Below are 19,470 nucleotides of genomic sequence, written 5' to 3' on the forward strand. Positions count from 1 at the left end.
GCACTTTGGGAGGCCGAGACGGGCGGATCACGAGGTCAGGAGATCGAGACCATCTGGCTAACACGGTGAAACCCCGTCTCTACTAAAAAAATACAAAAATTAGCCGGGCGAGATGGCGGGCGCCTGTAGTCCCAGCTACTCGGGAGGCTGAGGCGAGAGAATGGCGTAAACCCGGGAGGCGGAGCTTGCAGTGAGCTGAGATCCGGCCACTGCACTCCAGCCTGGGCGACAGAGCGAGACTCCGTCTCAAAAAAAAAAAAAACAAAAAAAAAAATTAGCCAGGTGTGGTGTGGTACATGCCTGTAATCTCAGTGACTCGGGAGCTTGAGGCAGGAAAATCACGTGAACCCAGGAGGCGGAGGTTGCAATGAGTTGAGATCGCAACACTGCACTCCAGCCTGGGCAACAGAGCAAGACTCTGTCTCAAAAAAAAAAAAGTTTTGGCCGGGTGTGGTAGCTCATGCCTATAATCTCAGCACTTTGGGTGGCTGAGGCGGGTGGATGGCTTGAGCTCAGGACTTCGAGACCAGCTTGGGTGACAAAGTGAGACCCTGTCTCTACAAAAAGTACAAAAAATTAGTTGGGCATGGTGGTGCACGCCTGTAGTCCTAGCTACTTGGGAGGCAGAGGTGGGAGGATGGTTTGAACCTGGGAGGCAGAAGTTGCAGTGAGCTGAGGTCAGGCCATTGCACTTCAGCCTGGGTGATAGAGTCAGACCCTGTCTCAAAAAAAAAAAAAAAAATTAGTTTTAGTGCTCTCTTCAGCAGCACATATACTAAAACTGGAATGATACAGAGAAGGTTAGCATGACCCCCATGCAAGGATGACATACAAATTCATGAAGCATTTAATATAAAGCTGAACAAATTTATTTTTTAAAAAATGAGTTTTAATTAAGAATATCCACACATTAAGATACCTAGAACCTTCTATACTTTGTCAATGCACGCTACTCTGTCGAATGGGAACTGGAATCTGTTATCTGAGAAGGCAATTACCTTTAGCAGCAAGACTCAAGTGAGAGTCCCTGTTCCAGGTTCTGGAACATTAGGCTGTGGTCAGCGTGGGTCTATCAAAGGCAGCAACTCTCCACAACGAGAATTCAGTTTCAGACACGCCAAGTCATCTGACCGTGTGGGCCCAATGTTCAGTATTGCAATCGGCAGCTTCTTCTCCCGGGCAGTGAGGATAAACCTGTAACTGGAGTATACCTGCACGGGTAAAAGACACACATAAGAATGTCTAGTTCTCTAGATCTAGAAAAAGCTAAACCAAACAGGGGGTCTCTCCAGGACTCCCAATCCCACACAGCAGGGGGTTACCACTCTGGCCAAGTCAGATACCTGCAAGGATGATCCCACCACCAAGAGGGAGTCGGCTTCTTTTACACGCTTGTGCACAAAATCAACCTTGTCAGGGTTCACTGTGTCCCCGAAGAAAACGACATCTGGTTTCAGATGGCCTCCACATTGAACGCAGGGTGGGACCTGAAAGCTCCGGACTTGCTCCTCTGAGAGAAAGACGTCACCATCAGGAGCCAGACCATAGGCCTCAGCACTCCAGGTGGGGTTCAGGACTTGGAAGCGCTCTTGCAGCACCCCCCGGGGAGTCTGTTCCCCACAATCCAAGCACAGGACCCTGGAACCAAGGAAGACGCCAACTGAACAGTATGTCCTTGGGAGGGACAAAGCTGTCAGAGACGTTTCATCCCCAACCATTTTCAGCCCTTCCATTGCTGCTTTCTTTCCCTAACACATAATCCCCACCCCATTTTAGCCATACTTTCTATTTTATTTTTTTAATTTTTGGAGACAGGGTCTGGCTGTTGCCCAGGCTGGAATGCAGTGGCATGATCTCAGCTCACTGCAGCCTCAACCTCCTGGTCTCAAGTGATCCTCCTACTTTGGCCTCCCAAAGTGCTGGGATTACAGGTGTGAAACACTGCACCCGGCCCATCTATTTCCTTCCTGTACACTCCTTCCTAACCTTCTGCTATAGCTCACTTTTATGCTTAACATGACTGCAAATGCTTTCCCTGCTGGTTTCCTTAGTGCCCAAACCTGCGTTTTTCCCTCTATCCTTTCCCTTGCTCATCTGCCGCATTTGCCACTGTCTATTACCATCCCCTCTAAAATGCTTCTCCTTCTTGGTTTCCAGGACACAGTGTCTCCTGGTTCATTCCCTTCTCACCTCTTTTTTTTTTTTTTTTTTTTTTTGAGAGGGAGTTTCACTCTTATTGCCCAGGCTGGAGTGCAGTGGCACGATCTTGGCTCACTGCAACCTCCTTCTTGTGGGCTCAAGTGATTCTCCTGCCTCAGCCTCCTGAGTAGCTGGGATTACAGGCATGTGCCACAACACCCAACTAATTTTTTTAGTATTTTTAGTAGAGATGGGGTTTCTCCATGTTGGTCAGGCTGGTCTCAAACTTCCGACCTCAGGTGATCCACCCACCTCGGTCTCCCAAAGTGCTGGGATTACAGGTGTGAGCCACCACACCCGGGCCTCCTTTTCACCTCTGTAATCACCAGAGCTTGAGCCAGTGAGGGGGAGCATTTTGTGTCTGTTTTTATTTTTTATTTTTATTTTTATTTTTATTATTTATTGTATTTATTTACTTGTTTGAAACGGAGTTTCGCTCTTGTTGCCCAGGCTGGAGTACAATGGCACGATCTTGGCTCACCACAACCTCCACCTCCCAGGTTCACGCAATTCTCCTGCCTCAGCCTCCCAAGTTGCTGGGATTACAGGCATGCACCACCACGTCCGGCTAATTTTGTATTTTTAATAGAGACAGGGTTTCTCCATGTTGAGGCTGGTCTCAAACTCCTGACCTCAGGTGATCCACCCGCCTTGGCCTCCCAAAGTGCTGGGATTACAGGCATGAGTCACGACGCTCCACCTATTTTTTTATTTTTTTAAGGGACAGGGTCTTGGTCAGGCGTGGTGGCTCTTACCTGGAGTGCAGTGGCATGATTATAGCTCACTGCAGCCTCGAACTCCTAGGCTCAAGCAATCCTCCTGCCTTAGCCTTCCAAAGTGCTGGGACTACAGGTGTGAGCCACCACACCAGCCTCATTTTTCTCCTTTTAGTTCTAGTCAGCTATCAGATTATGTTGATTTTCTTCTCTTAAAAGGCCCCCTGTGGCCAGGTATGGTGGCTCACACCTTATAATCCCAGCACTTTGGGAGAGTAAAGACAGAGAATCACTTGAGCCAAGGAGTTCCAGACCAGTCTGGGTAGACAGCAAGACCCTGTCTCTACAAAAAAAAAAAATTTGTTTTGCTTGTCTTTTTGTGTTTTGGGACAGGGTCTTGCTCTGTCGCTGAGGCTGGAGTGCAATGGCGCGATCTCGGCTCACTGCAACCTCCGGAGCCTCCCGGGCTAAAGCGATTCTCCTGCCTCAGCCTCCCAAGCAGATGGGATTACAGGCGCCTGCCACCAGGCCCAGCTAATTTTTGTGATCTACCCACCTCAGCCTCCCAAAGTGCTGAGACTACAGATGTGAGCCACTATGCCTGGCCAAAAAATGTATTTTTTAATTAGCTGGAGCTCTAATTACCTAGGAGTTCTAGGTTACAGGGAGCTATAATGGCACCATTGCACTCTAGCCTGGGTGTCAGAGCCAGATCCTGTCTAAATAAGAAAAAAGGGCCAGGCCGGGCACGGTGGCTCACACCCATAATCCCAGCACTTTGGGAGGTCAAGGTGGGTGGATCACTTGAGATCAGGAGTTTGAGACCCGCCTGGCCAACATGGTGAATCCCCGTCTTTACAAAAATACAAAAAAATTAGCCAAATGTAGTGGCGCACACCTGTAATCCCAGCTACTCGGGAGGCTGAGACAGGAGAATTGCTTGAACCCAGGAGGCAGAGGTTACAGTGAGCTGAGATCATGCCATTGCATTCCAGCCTGGGTGACAGAGTGAGACTTCATCCCAAAAAAAAAAAAGGCCAGGTGCAGTGGCTCATGCCTGTAATCCCAGCCCTTTGGGAGGCCAAGGCAGGCAGATCACCTGAGGTCAGGAGTTTGAGACCGGCCTGGCCAACACTGTGAAACCCAGTCTCTACCAAAAATACAAAAATTAGCCGGGCGTGGTGGCGGGCGCCTATAATCCCGGCTATTCAGGAGGTTGAGGCAGGAGAATCGGTTGAACCCAGGAGGTGGAGGTTGCAGTGAGCCGGGATCACACCACTGCACTCCAGCCTGGGCGACAGAGTGAGACTCTGTCTCAAAAAAAAAAAAAGAAAGGAAGGAAGAAAGAAAAAAGGCCACTGTGAAATGTCAAGAAGTCCTGGATTGTTTTAAAATGCCTAAGAAGAGACACAGAGAACAGGTAAAGTAGACATGACAAAATCTTGATAAAACCTTGGAATCTGGGTGATGGTATATGAGAATTCACTATACTATTCTCTTTACTTTTGTGAATGTTTGAGATTTTCTTTATTTAAAAAAAGAGATTTTCATCATGAAAAAAACTGTGGTTTTTGTTTTTTTTGAGGTGGAGTTTCACTATTGTCACCCAGGCTGGAGTGCAATGGCGCAGTCTTGGCTCCCTGCAACCTCCGCCTCCCAGGTTCAAGCGATTCTCCTGCCTCAGCCTCCCGAGGAGCTGGGATTACAAGTATGTGCCACCATGCCCAGCTAATTTTTTGTTGTTGTTGTACTTTTAGTAGAGACAGGGTTTCTCCATGTTGGTCAGGCTGGTATTGAATTCCTGACCTCAGGTGATCCGCCCGCTTCGGCATTCCAAAATGCTGAGATTACAGGTGTAAGCCACTGCGCCCGGTGAAAAAATTGTTTTACTGAATCCATAAGCATCATTAATTCAAATTCCCTGGATACCACCTTAGTCTAGGTCCTTCAGGCTGACCTCACTGACCTGCTCTTGTTAATCCTGTCTAGCCTTCCTCAAATGCTATTTTTATCATGTTGCTTTCTTGCTCAGAAACCACTAATAAACCCCTTTGGTGTCTCACAACAGACCCAACTGCACTGCCTGATTTTCAAATGCAACCATGATTTGGGCCTAACTTTCCCAGATAATCTGGTTTCTGCAAGTCCCAGGTCCAAGCCTCTACAGAGGCCAGGCCAGACTCCTCTGGGATCTACAATTTCCCTTCATTTGGAAAGCCCTGTTTCCCACTCTTGCCTAGACAAACCTGAGCCAATCTCAAGCCCCCTGTATCCATAAAAGCTTTCTTGGGGCTGGGTGCGGTGGCTCATGCCTGTAATCCCAGCGCTTTGGGAGGCCGAGGCAGGCGGATCACGAGATCAGGAGTTCAAGACCAGGCTGGCCCACATGGTGAAACCCTACCTCTACTAAAAATGCAAAAAATTAGCTGGACGTGGTGGCAGGTGCCCGTAATCCCAACTACTTGGGAGGCTGAGGCAGGAGAATCTCTTGAACCCACGAGGCAGAGGTTGCAGTGAGCTGAGACCATGCCACTGCACTCCAGCCTCGGCAACAAGAGCAAGACTCTGTCTCAAAAAAAAAAAAGAAAGTGTTCTTGGGCCAGGCGTGGTGGCTCACACCTGTAATCCCAACACTTTGAAAGACGGAGGCAGAAGGATAGCTTGAGCTCAGGAGTTCGAGACCAGACTAGGCAACACAGCAAGATCCTGTCTCTATTTTTAAAAAGTTAAAAAAAAAAAAAAAAAGTTTTCTCAACCAATTATTCCAGTCTTTACTAAATCTGTTTATTTGAACATGCACAGCATATAAATCAAGAACCACACAATTTAACAATCATGCATTGTCATTTATCATTAATTATGTGTTTTTCATTTGTTTACTTCTTTGCTTTTTGAGGAGTTTCGTTCTTGTTGCCCAGGCTGGAGTGCGATGGTGGGATTTCGGCTCATTACAACCTCCGCCTCCCAGGTTCAAACAATTCTCCTGTCTCAGCCTCCTGAGTAGCCGGGATTATAGGCATGCACCACCATGTCTGGCTAATTTTGTATTTTTAGTAGAGACAGGGTTTCACTATGTTGGTCAGGTTGGTCTTAAACTACTGACCTCAGGTGATCCGCCTGCCTCGGCCTCCCAAAGTGCTGGGATTACAGGAGTGAGCCACCGCACCCAGCCAATTATGTTATTTTTGTGTCTCCCCAAATATTACAAAGTTCTTGCATATAAAGTGGGTCATGTTTTATACTTTGGTTTTTGTTTGTTTGTTTGTTTGGAAAATCTCCCTCTGTCGCCCAGGCTAGAGTGCAATGGCATGATCTCAGCTCACTGTAACCTCTGCCACCCATGTTCATGCAATTCTCCTGCCTCAGCCTCCCCAGTAGCTGGGACTATAGGCACGCACCACCACGCCCGGCCAATCTTTTATTTTTAGCAGAGACCAGGTTTCGACATACTGGCCAAGCTGGTCTCAAACTCCTGAGCTCAAGTGATCTGCCCCCCTCAGCCTCTCAAAATGCTGGGATTACAAGTGTGAGTCACTGCACCCAGCCTATACTTTGGTTTTGACCTCTCCACACCACCAAGAAGCACAGTATTAGTGTTATAATGTGCTACATAGTGTAATGTATGTACACTGTACATTCTAGACACCCAGTAAATATTTCACCATTTGCAGACTGATTTCAGCCCTCAGAGGAGCCTCTTTAGGGCTTAAAGAAATAAGTCTCCAATTAGCTACAATTATTACCAGACCCATAAGCATGATACCCTCCCATGTATTTGTTCCCTCATTATTTGTTGAGTTCTGACTATTGCCCAGCTACATTATATTCTATGTATCCAGGCATCCTAGGCATCAGAAACCCAGCAGCTTATAGCACGTGCTATTGGTGTTCACCTCATATTTTCCTCAGAATATGCCAAAGGCCACGTTCAATCAGTTTCCTTTATTTTTGTTTTTTTATTGAGATAGAGTCTCACTCTTGTCCAGCCTGGAGTGCAGTGGCACAATCTTGGCTCACTGCAACCTCTGCCTCCCAGGTTCAGGTGATTCTTGTGCCTCAGCCTCCCAAATAGCTGAGACTACAGGCGTGTGCCACCACGCCCAGGTAATTTTTTGTATTTTTAGTAGAGATGGGGTTTCACCGTGTCAGCCAGGATGGTCTCAAACTCCTGACCTCAAGTGATTTGCCTGCCTCTCTGCCTCCCAAAGTGCTGAGATTACAGGCATGAGCCACCGCACCCATCCCAGTTTCCTTTCTCTCTCTTTTTTTTTTTTTTTTTTGATGGAGTTTCGCTCTTGTTGCCCAGGCTGCAGGCTAGAGTGCAATGGCACAATCTCGGCTCACCACAACCTCCACCTACTGGGTTCAAGCAATTCTCCTGCCTCAGCCTCCCGAGTAGCTGGGATTACAGGCATGCACCACCACGCCCGGCTAATTTTATACTTTTAGTACAGACGGAGTTTCTCCATGTAGGTCAGGCTGGTCTCGAACTCCCGACCTCAGGTGATCTGTCCGACTCAGCCTCACAAAGTGCTGAGATTGCAGGCGTGAGCCACCGCACCTGGCCAATTTCCTTTCTTAAAATTTTTTTTTTGTAGAGACGGAGTCTGGCTGTGTTACCCAGGCTGGTCTTGATCTCGTAACCTCAAGCAATCCTCCTGCCTCAGCCTCTTGAGTTGCTGGGATGACAGATATGAACCACAGCACCCTGGTGCACACAGTTTTCTTACAAGCAGTTTCCTGTGTCTCTCTTGCTTCAGATGTTCTCTGCCCATGGAAGCCTCCTTGGGAGGAGCAGAGTCAAAATGTTAGGGAATTAATTTCCCTACAGTGATCCTGGACCCATGAGGGATGAAAGATGGTGAATAAATACCCTAGCTTCAAGGCCAAGCACAGTGGCTCACACTTGTAATCCCAGCACTTTGAGATGCCAAGGCAGGAGGATCACGTGAGCACAGGAGTTTGAGACCAGCCTGGGCAACATAGTAAGACTTCATCTCTACAAAAAAATAAAAATTAAATTAAAAATTAGCTGGGCGTGGTGGTGTTTGTCTGTAGTCCCAGCTACTTAGGAGGCTGGGGTGAAAGGATCACTTGAGCCCAGGAGATTGAGGCTATAGTGAGCTATAATCACACCACTGCACTCCAGTCTGTGTGACAGAGTGAGAGCCTGTCACACACACATACATGTGCACACACAAACACAAAAGAAAAGAAAAAAGAAAAAAAAATCACCCTAGCTTGCTCAACTTTTTTTTTTTTTTTTTTTTTTTGAGACAGAGTTTTGCTCTGTCACCTAGGCTGGCATGTAGTGGCATGATCTCAGCTCATGATCTCAGCTCACTGGAACCTCCACCTCCCAGGTTCAAGCAATTCTCCTGCCTCAGCCTCCTGAGTAGCTGGAATTACAAGTGCGTGCCACCACATCCAACAAATTTTTGTATTTTTAGTAAAGACGGGGTTTCACCATGTTGACCAGGTTGATCTTGAACTCCTGACCTCTGTAATCCGCCTGCCTCGGCCTCCCAAAGTGCTGGGATTACAGGCGTGAGCCACCACACCCGGCCTCAACTTTCTTTAAAAAAAAAATATATATATAGATAGATAGATAGATAGATAGATAGATAGATAGATAAAATTTACTTTATTTATATAGAGACAGAGTCTCACTGTGTTGGCCAGGTTGGTCCTGCACTGTTGGCCTCAAGCAGTCTTCCTGTCTCAGCCTTCCAAAGTGCTAGGATTACAGGCATAAGCCATTGTGCACCATCCTCAACTTTTGTTTTCTTTTTTTTTGAGATGGAGTCTTGCTCTGTTGCCCACGCTGGAGTGCAGTGGTGCAATCTTGGCTCACTGCAACAACCTCTGCCTCCCAAGAGATTTTCCTGCCTCAGCCTCCCAAGTAGCTGGGATTACAGGCATGTGCCACCATGACCGCCTAATTTTTGTATTTTTAGTAGAAATGGGGTTTCACCATGTTGGCCAGGCTGGTCTCGAACTCCTGAGCTCACATGATCTGCCCGCCTTGTTCTCCCAAAGTGCTGGGATTACAGGCATGAGCCACTGCGCCCAGCCCCAGCCCTCAAGTTTCATTGAGACAATCCTCAGACATGTCGTAGACGGTTGGAGGGTTCCTCACAGGACTGAACCCCAGTGCCCAAAGCAGTAACCCACTCATTAACACACCCTTTCCTGGCTTTCCTCTCTTTTCTGTTTTACGTCCTCACTCCGTCAATGAATTTACTGGAATCAACTCCAAAATAAACAACTTGTTCTGAAATCCTTTTCTCAAGGTCTAAGACTGTGGTGATCAAGACAGCCAAGGTCCCTACTCTGCCAAAACAACACACAGGTTTGCGTTCAAACCATGTACACCTCCTGCACCTGTGCATGCATCCGTGGAGCTCTGTCAGGCGCCGACTCCCTGCCTTGGTGTGCAAGGCATCCACATTTTGGGTCACCAACCAGTACAGCTTTCCGAGTTTCTCCCAGGTACTCAACGCCCAGTGTGCAGGGTTAGGCTGGTGGGAGGAGAATTGAGGCCAGCCCACAAAGTTTCTTGCCCAGTACCGCTGGCGGATTGGGGCACTCCGGACAAAATCGCCATGCTGGATGGGCCTGCGGTCAGTGCGGGCATAAAGCCCCACCTTTTCTGACCTGTAGTCTGGTATCCCCGACTCGGTGGAGATTCCTGCCCCAGTCATTACGAGGAGTCTCTTGGAAAGTGTGATGAAGCGCTGTAACTCTTTGACCTTCTCAGGGTCCAAAGGAGGACTTGCTGGCACAAATAACCCAATGGAAGCTTTCGAGCATTGCCAGCTGGGGTTTGCGATCCAACGGCCTTTTGCTGACCTGAAAGTCAACCCAAAGTTCATCTTCTTTCTAGAGAAAAAGAAACCTCATGTGAGAAACTGGAGTGCTTTTTTTTTCATTTTTTGTTTGTTTGTTTTGTTTTTTGAGACAGAGCCTCCCTCCGTTGCCCAGGCTAGAGTACAGTGGCGCAATCTCATCTCACTGCAACCTCCACCTCCTAGGTTCAAGTGATTCTCCTGCCTCAGCCTCCCAAATAGCGGGATTACAGGTGTGCACCACCACACTCAGCTAATTTTTTTGTATTTTACTAGAGACGGAGTTTCACCATGTTGGCCAGGCTGGTCTCAAACTCCTGACCTCAGGTGATCTGCCTGCCTCGGCCTCCCAAAGTGTTGGGATTACAGCCGTGAGCCACCGCGCCCGGCCCCATTCATTCTTTTTTGAGCCAGCATCTCACTCTGTCACCCAGGCTGGAGTGCAGTGGCATGATCTTGGCTCACTGTAACCTCCGCCTCCCGGGTTCAAGTGATTCTCCTGCCTCAGCCTCCAGAATAGCTGGGACTATAGGTGAGCGCCACCATGCCCAGCTAATTATTGTATTTTTAGTAGAGACGAGGTTTCACCATGTTGGCCAGGCTGCTCTCGAACTCCTGAGCTCTAGTGATCTGCCCGCCTCGGCCTCTCAACGTGCTGGGATTACAGGTGTCAGCCTCCAAGCCTGCCCCTAATAAGTCAGGTTTTGTTTGATTTTGTTCATGTAATTAAGCACACATATACACTCCTTTTATTTTTTCATTTCCCCCTTAGTTTAGTTTACCTTCCACTGCAAGCTCTGCTACTTGGATACATCAGAGAGACAAAGAGAGACAAGACCCCTGCCTGTCAGCTTTTCTTTTTTTTTTTTTTTTTTTTTTTGTGAGGCGGAGTCTCGCTCTATCGCCAGGACTGGAGTGCAGTGGCCGGATCTCAGCTCACTGCAAGCTCCGCCTCCCGGGTTTACGCCATTCTCCTGCCTCAGCCTCCCAAGTAGCTGGGACTACAGGCGCCCGCCACCTCGCCCGGCTAGTTTTTGTATTTTTAGTAGAGACTGGGTTTCACTGTGTTAGCCAGGATGGTCTCGATCTCCTGACCTTGTGATCCGCCCGTCTCGGCCTCCCAAAGTGCTGGGATTACAGGCTTGAGCCACCGCGCCCGGCCGCCTGTCGGCTTTTCTAGCTGTAACAATAGAGGGCCGGGTGCTGTGGCTCACGTCTGAAATCCCAGCACTTTGGGAGGCTGAGGTAGGCAGATCACTTGAGATCAGGAGTTCGAGACATGCCTGGCCAACATGGTGAAACCCCGTCTCTACTAAACCTACAAAAAAATTTAGCCGGGAGTAGTGGCACCTGCCCGCAATCCCAGCTACTGGGGAGGCTGAGGCAGAATTGCTTGAACCCGGGAGTCGGAGGTTGCAGTGAGCCAAGGTCGCGCCATTGCACTCCAGCCTGGGCGAAGAAGCGAGACTCCGTCTCAAAAAAAACCCTTTGACATATTATTTGATATAATGCATAAATCCTCTAGTGACATGCAACCCGTATGTAAACATTATTTTATGCTTGGCTTTCCAGATCTGAGATCAGGACCCCGCTTTCTCCTTGACATTCCACAGCAACACGTGAACAGCTAAACAAACACACATTCCGGTTTCCCGAGACCAAAGGGCCAGGGAAACCCCAGCTGAAAACGTGCATCAGCGGAACAACTGCTCTCTTCCAGGTCCCACCAAGGGCAAAGAAGAGAAATAGAATCCCTCACAAGAAATCCACAACTTCTAGAAACCCGCAGCACGCGCAGAACACACTTACTTCTCACAGCTCTGCGGACACTTCACACCCCACAGTGGGGCTGTCTGATTACATTTGCATTTTGGGACATGTAGTCCAGAAAGATTAAATTATCAGAGAAAAACTACAAGTCCCATAATCTTCCGCGTCTCGCAATTGACGGCCCCAGATCATCCAGGATCGCCCCCTGTCGGTTCTTTCTGGTCAGAGGTCCTCTGTTAATATAAAAGCTTTTAATCATGGATTGTTTGTTTGTTTTCAATTTTTGTGGGCACTTAGTAGGTGTATATATTTATGGTGTACATAAGATTTTTTGTGTGTGTTTTCTTTTTTCTTTTCTTTTAAGACGGAGTTTTTCTTTTGAAAAAACTCCAGGCTGGAGTGCAGTGGCACGATCTTGGCTCACTGCAACCTCCCCCTCCCAGGTTCAACCGATTCTCCTGCCTCAGCCTCCAGAGTAGCTGGGATTATTATTATTATTATTTATTTATTGAGTCGGAGTCTCGCTCTGTCGCCCAGCCTGGAGTGCAGTGGCGAGATCTCGGCTCACTGCAAGCTCCGCCTCCCGGGTTCACGCCATTCTCCTGCCTCAGCCTCCCCAGTAGCTGGGACTACAGGCGCCCGCCACCACGCCCGGCTAATTTCTTCTTGTATTTTTAGCGGAGACGGGGTTTCACCATGTTAGCCAGGATGGTCTCAATCTCCTGACCTCGTGATCTACCCGCCTCAGGCTCCCAAAGTGGTGGGATTACAGGCGTGAGCCACGCGCCCGGCCTATTTTTGTATTTTTAGTACAGACGGGGGTTTCGCCATGTTGGCCAGGCTGGTCTTGAACTCCTAACCTCAGGTGATCTGCACGCCTTGACCTCCCAAAGTGCTGGGATTACAGGCGTGAGCCAGCGCGCCTGGCCATCTTTTCTCTTATTTTTTGTCTTCTTTTCTTTTCTCTGTGCCTATCTATGCTTTCCCACATGGGATGTTTTGATACAAACATGCAATGTGAAATAAGCACATCATTAATCATGGATCTAGATTTGACTTCTTAAAAAGTTTTTGTATTTTTAGTAGAGACAGAGTTTCACAATGTTGGCCAGGCTGGTCTCCAACTCCTGAGCTCAAGTGATCCAGGCTGGTCTTGAACTCCCAACCTCAGGTGATCGGCCAGCCTCGGCCTCCCAAAGTGCTGGGATTACAGGCCTGAGCCACTGCACCTGGCCTAGATTTGACTCATTCTAAACATCAGAGTTTGTGAGCCTTTTCATTCATAGCGACAGAATCGTTCTTACCTTGAACTTGCGAAGAAATGCATTTATACATATCTAAAAAAGTGATAGTTTTTTTTTTTGTTTTTTTGTTTTTGAGACAGAGTCTCCCTCTGTCACCCAGGCTGGAGTGCAGTGGTGCCATCTCGGCTCACTGCAATCTCCACCTCCTGGGTTCAGGCGATTCTCCTGCCTCAGTCTCCTGAGTAGCGGGGATTACAGGCGCGTGCCACTACGCCTTGCTAATTTTTTAATTTTTAGTAGAGACAAGGTTTCACCATGTTGGCCAGGATGGTCTTGATCTCCTGACCTCATGATCTGCCCGCCCTAGCCTCCCAAAGTGCTGGGATTACAGGCGTGAGCCACCGCACCTGGCCAAAAGTGTTGTTTTTACAGTTAATATGAAGCCAAATATATTATACTTGGACTAATGTACTTAACCTGCTTGGCTTCTCCAATTCTATTTATCATCTTGTTTTTTTGTTAAGTTAATCAACACAATGCCTGTGTCTCACTCCCAGTGATTGTGATCTACAAATTTCCTAATTATTCCTAATGTATAGACAACCAGAACTGCTGTTCTACAGCATCACCTAAATCAATACATTTATAAGTGTCTGTGGACATAAAGGTGGGCAGCTAGCAGGGACCTTGAAGACCACCTAAGGACTCCCTTCCCCCATTTTAAGATGAATTGGGCTGACCGCAGTGGTTCCCACCTATAATCCCAACATTTTGGAAGGCCAAGGCAGGAGGATCACTTGAGCCCAACAGTTTGAGATCAGCCTGGGCAACATAGTGAGACCCAATCACTACAAAAAATAAACAAAATTAGCTGGGTGTGGTGGTATGTGCCTGTAGTCCCAGTTACTCAGGAGGCTCAGGTGGGAGGATCACTTGGAGCCCAGGAGATCGAGGCTGCAGTGAGCCATAATTGTGCCACTGCACTTCAGCCTGGATGACAAAATGAGATCCCATCTCTTTAAAAAAGAATAATAATAAGTAAAGATGAACTGAAGTGCAGAGAAGTAATATGGAAGCTTGAGAAAGAGTTTCTAGGTTTTTGGTTCTATTATTGTATCTTTGGAGGTAATATTGGTAAAATGACCGTTAGTAGTTTGGGATGTGAGACAAACGTAAGAAGCCATGTTTGGTCATTTCTGCCTTTTTTTTTTTTTTTTTTGAGACAAGATCTCGTTCTGTCACCCAGGCTGGAGTGCAGTTGTGACATCACAGCTCACTGCAATTTCTACTTCCCAGGCCCAAGGGTTCCTCTGACCTCAGCCTCTCAAGTAACTGAGATCACAGGCATCCACCACCACGCCCAGCTAATTTTTGTATTTTTTTTTGTAGAGACGGAGTTTTTCACCATGTTGCCCAGGCTGGTACTCAAACTCCTGGGCTCTAGGCTTTCCAAAGTGTTGTGATTACGGGAGTGAGCTACTGTGCCTGGCCGATTCTTTTTTTCCTTAGTGGAAAGGAGTAGTAGCTCCAGCAACAGCGAAGTCAGTAGTTGTAGGATCTACTAGGTGGGGAAACTCATCTGACAGCCCCCCTCCTTTTTTTTTTTTTTTTTTAAGACAGAGTTTCACTCTTGTTGCCCAGGCTGGCGTGCAATAGCGCCATCTTGGCTCACTGCAACCTCCGCCTCCCAGGTTCAAGCGATTCTCCTTCCTCAGCCTCCCTAGTAGCTGGGATTACAGGCATGAGCCACCGTGCCTGGCCTAGTCTTTTTCTCACAACTCCACCCTACCCAGAATTAATGACTGTATCCTTGACTGGATGATCAAAGTAAAATAATCTAAATTCTTTTCTTTTTTTTTTTCTACTGATTTTCCCTACCCTAGCAGGTGTTGGGAAAATCAGTATCCAGGCTGTGACTTAAATAAGTAGTCGCTGCAGTGGCTCACGCCTGTAATCCCACCCTTTGGGGAGGCTGAGGCGGATGGATCACTTGAGCCCAGGAGTTGGAGACCAGCATGGACAACATGGTGAAACCCCACATCTACAAAAATTACAGAAAAATTAGCTGGGCATGGTGGTGTGTGCCTGTAGTCCCAGCTACGTGGGAGGCTGTGGTGGGAAGATCGCTTGAGCCCAGGAGGTTTAGGCTGCACTGAGCCGTGATTGTGCCCCTGTGCTCCAACCTAGGCGACTGAGAACATGTCTCAAAAAAAAAAAAGAAGAAAAAAAAAAAAGAACCACACAACACATCAGCATCAAACAGGCCTTTTAAAATGTCATTTTTGTATATAGATGATGAGTACGTGAATGTTCACTGAGGAATTCTTTGAACATTTTGTGTTTAAAATTTTTTTTTTTTTTTTTTTTTTTTTTTTTTTTTGAGACGGAGTCTCGCTCTGTCACCCAGGCTGGAGTGCAGTGGCCGGACCTCAGCTCACTGCAAGCTCCGCCTCCCGGGTTCCCGCCATTCTCCTGCCTCAGCCTCCCGAGTGGCTGGGACTACAGGCGCCGCCATCTCACCCGGCTAGTTTTTTGTATTTTTTTAGTAGAGACGGGGTTTCACCGTGTTAGCCAGGATGGTCTCGATCTCCTGACCTCGTGTGATCCGCCCGTCTCGGCCTCCCAAAGTGCTGGGATTACAGGCTTGAGCCACCGCACCCGGCCTAAAATTTTTTATAATAAAATGTTGGAGGAAATGTTACTTTCTTGGAGACTACTATTTGCATGTTAACGAGTAAAAAAACCCGAAATAAATGTATTTCAGAGCATATAATTCAGTGAGGAAACAAGTTTAGATGTAGGTTTCTTTGTTTTTGAGATGGAGTCTCGCTCTCTGTGGCCCAGGCTGGAGTGCAGTGGCATGAGCTCAGCTCACTGCAACCTCTGCCTCCCAGGTTCAAGCGATCCTCCTGCCTCAGCCCCTCTAGTAGCTGGGTTAATTTTTGTATTTTGTATTTTTGTAATTTTGTATTTTGTATTTACATGGGTGTCGCCATGTTGCCAGGCTGGTCTTCAACTCCTGACCTCACGTGATCCACCCACCTTGGCCTCCCAAAGTGTTGGGATTACAGGTGTGAGCCACCGCACCTAGACCAGATGTAGGTTTTTTTTTTTTTTTTGAGATGGAGTCTTGCTCTGTCGCCTAGGCTGGAGTGCAGTAGCACGATCTCCGCTCACTGCAAGCTGCGCTGCCTCCAGGGTTCATGCCATTCTCCTGCCTCAGCCTCCCGAGAAGCTAGGACCACAGGCGCCCGCCAACACGCCTGGCTAATTTTTTTGTATTTTTTAGTAGAGACGGGGTTTCACCATGTTTACCAGGATAGTCTCGATCTCCTGACCTCGTGATCCGCCCGCCTCAGCCTCCCAAAATGCTGGGATTACAGGCGTGAACCACCGCGCCCGGCCCAGATGTAGGTTTCTAATAGCTTTCCACATCCTGAAGGAAAAAAGGCAGTGAGGGTGAAAGTTGCTTCAAATTTTAGATACTGTGAACGTTTCTGTGGAAATAAATCCTTATTCTTTCAGCCTCCTTTTGAATTACAGTGTCCGAAGAAAATCCTTTTGAATTAACATATGATCCAGCAATTTTACTTCTAGGTATATACACCAAAGAATAGAAAACGGAGCCAGGTGCGGTGGCTCACAACTGTAATCCTAGCACTTTGGGAGGCTGAGGCAGGCAGATCACCTGAGGTCAGGAGTTTGAGACCAGCCTGACCAACATGGAGAAACCCCGTCTCTACTTTAAAAAAAAAAAAAAAAAAATTATATATATATAAAATTAGCCAAGCATGGTGGCGCATGCCTGTAATCCCAGCTACTTGGGAGGCTGAGGCAGGAGAATCGCTTGAACCCAGGAGGCAGAGGTTGCAGTGAGCTGAGATTGTGCCATTGCAGTCCAGACTGGGTAACGAGCGAAACTCAGTCTCAAAAAAAAAAAAAAAAAGGAAAATAGGAACTTAAGCTGATATTTGCACACCAATAGCAGCATTATTCCCATAGACAAAAGTTAGAAACCAGCAATGTCCATCTAAGAATAAATGGATAGGACAGGCGCGGTGGCTCAGCACTTTGGGAGGCTGAGGCAGGCGGATCACTTGAGGTCAGGAGCTTGAGACCAGCTTGGCCAACATGGTGAAACCCCGTCTCTACTAAAAATACAAAAATTAGCCAAGCATGGTGGCACGCACCTGTAATCTCAGTTACTCGGGAGGCTGAGACAGAATTGCTTGAAACCAGGAGGCGGAGGTTGCAGTGAGCGGAGATTAAGCCACTGCACTCCAGCTTGGGCAACAGAGCCAGCCTCTCTGTCAAAAAAAAAAAAACAATGGATAAACAGTTGGCCTGGGTGGCAGCTCATGCCTATAGTTCCAGCACTTTGGGAGGCCAAGATGGGAGGATCGCTTAAGCCCAGGAGTTTGAGACCAGCCTGAGCAACATGGTGAGATCCTGTCTCTACGAAAAATATGCAAGTTAGCCAGCTGAAGTGGGAGGAGGATCACTTGAGGCCTGGAAGCTGAGGTTGAAGTGAGCTGAGATTGTGCCACTGCATTCCATCCTGGGCGACAAAGCCAAAAGCTGTCTCAAAAACGAATGAATGGGACTGGCCACGGTGGTTCACGGCTGTAATCCCAGCACTTTGGGAAGCTGAGGCGGGTGGATCACCTGAAGTCAGGAGTTCAAGACCAGCCTGACCAACATGGTGAAACCCCATCTCAGAGGGGCACGGTGGCTCATGCCTGTAATCCCAGCACTTTGGGAGGCCGAGGCGGGCGGATCTTGTGGTCAGGAGATGGAGACCATCCTGGCTAACACGGTGAAACCCCGTCTCTACTAAAAATACAAAAAATTAGCCAGGCCTGGTGGCGGGCGCCTGTAGTCCCAGCTACTTGGGAGGCTGAGGCAGGAGAATGGTGTGAACCCGGGAGGCGGAGCTTGCAGTGAGCAGAGATCGCGCCACTGCACTCCAGCCTGGGCGACAGAGCGAGACGCGAGACTCCGTCTCAAAAAAAAGAAAGAAAGAAAGAAAAGAAAGAAGGAAGGAAGGAAGGAAAGAAGGAAAGAAAGAAACCCCGTCTCTACTAAAAATACAAAAATTAGCTGGGCATGGTGTCAGACACCTGTAATCCCAGCTCTTCCGGAGGCTGAGGCAGGAGAATCGCTCTTGAACCCGGGAGGCAGAGGTTGATCTCGCCATTGCGCTCCAGCCTGGGAAACAAAAGCAAAACTTCGTCTCAAAAAAAAAAAAAAAGAATAAATGGGGTGGGCGCGGTGGCTCACACCTGTAATTCCAGCACTTTGGGAGGCCGAGGCGGGCAGATCACCTGAGGTCAGGAGTTTGAGACCAGCCTGGCCAACATGTGAAATCCCGTCTCTACTAAAAATACAGAGCAGTGGCGGGCACCTGTAATCCCAGCTACTTGGGAGACTGAGGCAGGAGAATTGCTTGAATCCGGGAGGCAGAGGTTGCGGTGAGCCGAGATCATGCCACTGCACTCCAGCCTGGGCAACAAGAGCAAAAACTCCATCTCAAAATAAAAAAGAATAAATATCTCATACAATGAAATATGATTCAGCCATAAAATTAATGAATTCCTGATACATACTACAACATGGATGAACCTTAAAAACATTATTTTGAATGAAATAAGTCTGACCCCAAAGGGCAAATATTGTATGATTCCATTTATATATATAAAGTACTCACAAACTAATAGAGATAGAAAGTAGAAAAGAGGTTGCCACGGGCTGGAGGAGAAGGGAACAGGAAGTAAAGGTTTAATGGGTACAGAGTCTCAGTTTCCACCCTTGGGCATGGAGGATAAAGTTCTGGATGTAAGTAGTGGTGACGGTTGCACAACAATGTGAATATATTCTATGCCAGTGAATTTACACTTAAAGGTTAAAATGGTAAATTGTATGTATACTTTGGCACAATTTTTTAAAGTCTCAAAAAATAATAATAATAATCGTCTTTGGAGAAGTCAGTTACACTGAATCTGGATCCAAGTGAACGGAACCCTGACTTAGATCCCTTTTCTCTCAACAGCCCCTAGCAATCTCTGAATTAAGTCTATTAGCATGTTTCTCCCATAATGCTTTGCTTCATATCCACAAAAACCTAGTTAAGTGAAATCAGCAACAATATGCAGAAACCACCTACGTAGTTCAGAAACATCTTCCTAAGATGGCATAATTTTCAAGCAAGCAATAAGTGAAGTTTTTCTATAGACCCTAAACTCACCTTTGCGAAATAGGAAGCTGGCTTATTGGGAGTGATGAGAAGGGGGCACAATTCGGTAGCTTTGCGCAGTGGCAGTATCGTAGCCAATGAGGTTCATCCGAGGCGCGATTATTGCTAATTGAAAACTTTTCCCAATACCCCGCCGTGACGACTTGCAATATAGTCGGCATTGGCAATTTTTGACAGTCTCTACGGAGACTGGATATTGTGGTATTGAAAATAATAGATGCTTGTTTGTAGTTATATGACAGTTAGGGTTTTCTTTCCCCAAAGCTTATTAAGGTTTAGTTTAAGTTGGAGTGGCTGTTGTCTTCCGAGGTAAATTCAGGTTTCTTGCCAGCTGGCTGTGCTTTTTTTTCGCGCTGTTATTTTGCTTTTTGAGACGAAGTCTCACTCTATCGCTCAAGCTGGAGTGCCTGGCGTGATCTTCGCTCGCTGCAACCCCTGCC

The 19,470-nt window shown here is 47.5% G+C and overlaps 1 protein-coding gene and 2 non-coding genes across 4 annotated transcripts; 2 read left to right on the top strand and 1 right to left on the bottom strand.

Moving 5' to 3' along the window:
* Positions 1-751: 751 nt before the first annotated feature.
* LOC117091154 lies at positions 752-858 on the top strand. The gene has a single exon (XR_004440275.1). It is a non-coding gene; the product is annotated as a U6 spliceosomal RNA (small nuclear RNA).
* Positions 854-19,243, bottom strand: SIRT4 (sirtuin 4). 2 transcript variants are annotated; one of them, XM_033220388.1, is made up of 4 exons: positions 19,022-19,243; positions 9,300-9,797; positions 1,344-1,638; positions 854-1,211 (listed from the first exon to the last, which is right to left on the bottom strand). In XM_033220388.1, exons 1-4 carry the CDS (start codon positions 19,189-19,191, stop codon positions 1,059-1,061), a joined length of 1,116 nt encoding a protein of 371 aa, XP_033076279.1. In that variant the 5' UTR covers positions 19,192-19,243; the 3' UTR covers positions 854-1,058. The 2 variants fall into 2 exon arrangements, with proteins under 2 accessions (XP_033076279.1, XP_033076280.1); XM_033220389.1 differs by lacking the exon at positions 19,022-19,243 and adding an exon at positions 11,573-11,645.
* On the top strand, positions 19,079-19,219 carry LOC117091289. Its single transcript, XR_004440383.1, has one exon. It is a non-coding gene; the product is annotated as a U4 spliceosomal RNA (small nuclear RNA).
* Positions 19,244-19,470: the final 227 nt, after the last annotated feature.

This window comes from Trachypithecus francoisi, unplaced genomic scaffold, assembly GCF_009764315.1.
Source record: "Trachypithecus francoisi isolate TF-2019V2 unplaced genomic scaffold, Tfra_2.0 Lachesis_group11, whole genome shotgun sequence".
NCBI classification, from domain to species: domain Eukaryota; kingdom Metazoa; phylum Chordata; class Mammalia; order Primates; family Cercopithecidae; genus Trachypithecus; species Trachypithecus francoisi.

Excerpts from the sequence above, each read along its gene's own strand:
- SIRT4 (XM_033220388.1), bottom strand. The coding sequence starts at position 19,191 with ATGCCGACTATATTGCAAGTCGTCACGGCGGGGTATTGGGAAAAGTTT. Across the intron at positions 9,798-19,021 it reads CAGCTTCCTATTTCGCAAAG|AAAGAAGATGAACTTTGGGT; the intron begins GTGAGTTTAGGG and ends CTTTTTCTCTAG. Across the intron at positions 1,639-9,299 it reads CTCCACGGATGCATGCACAG|GGTCCTGTGCTTGGATTGTG; the intron begins GTGCAGGAGGTG and ends CCTTGGTTCCAG.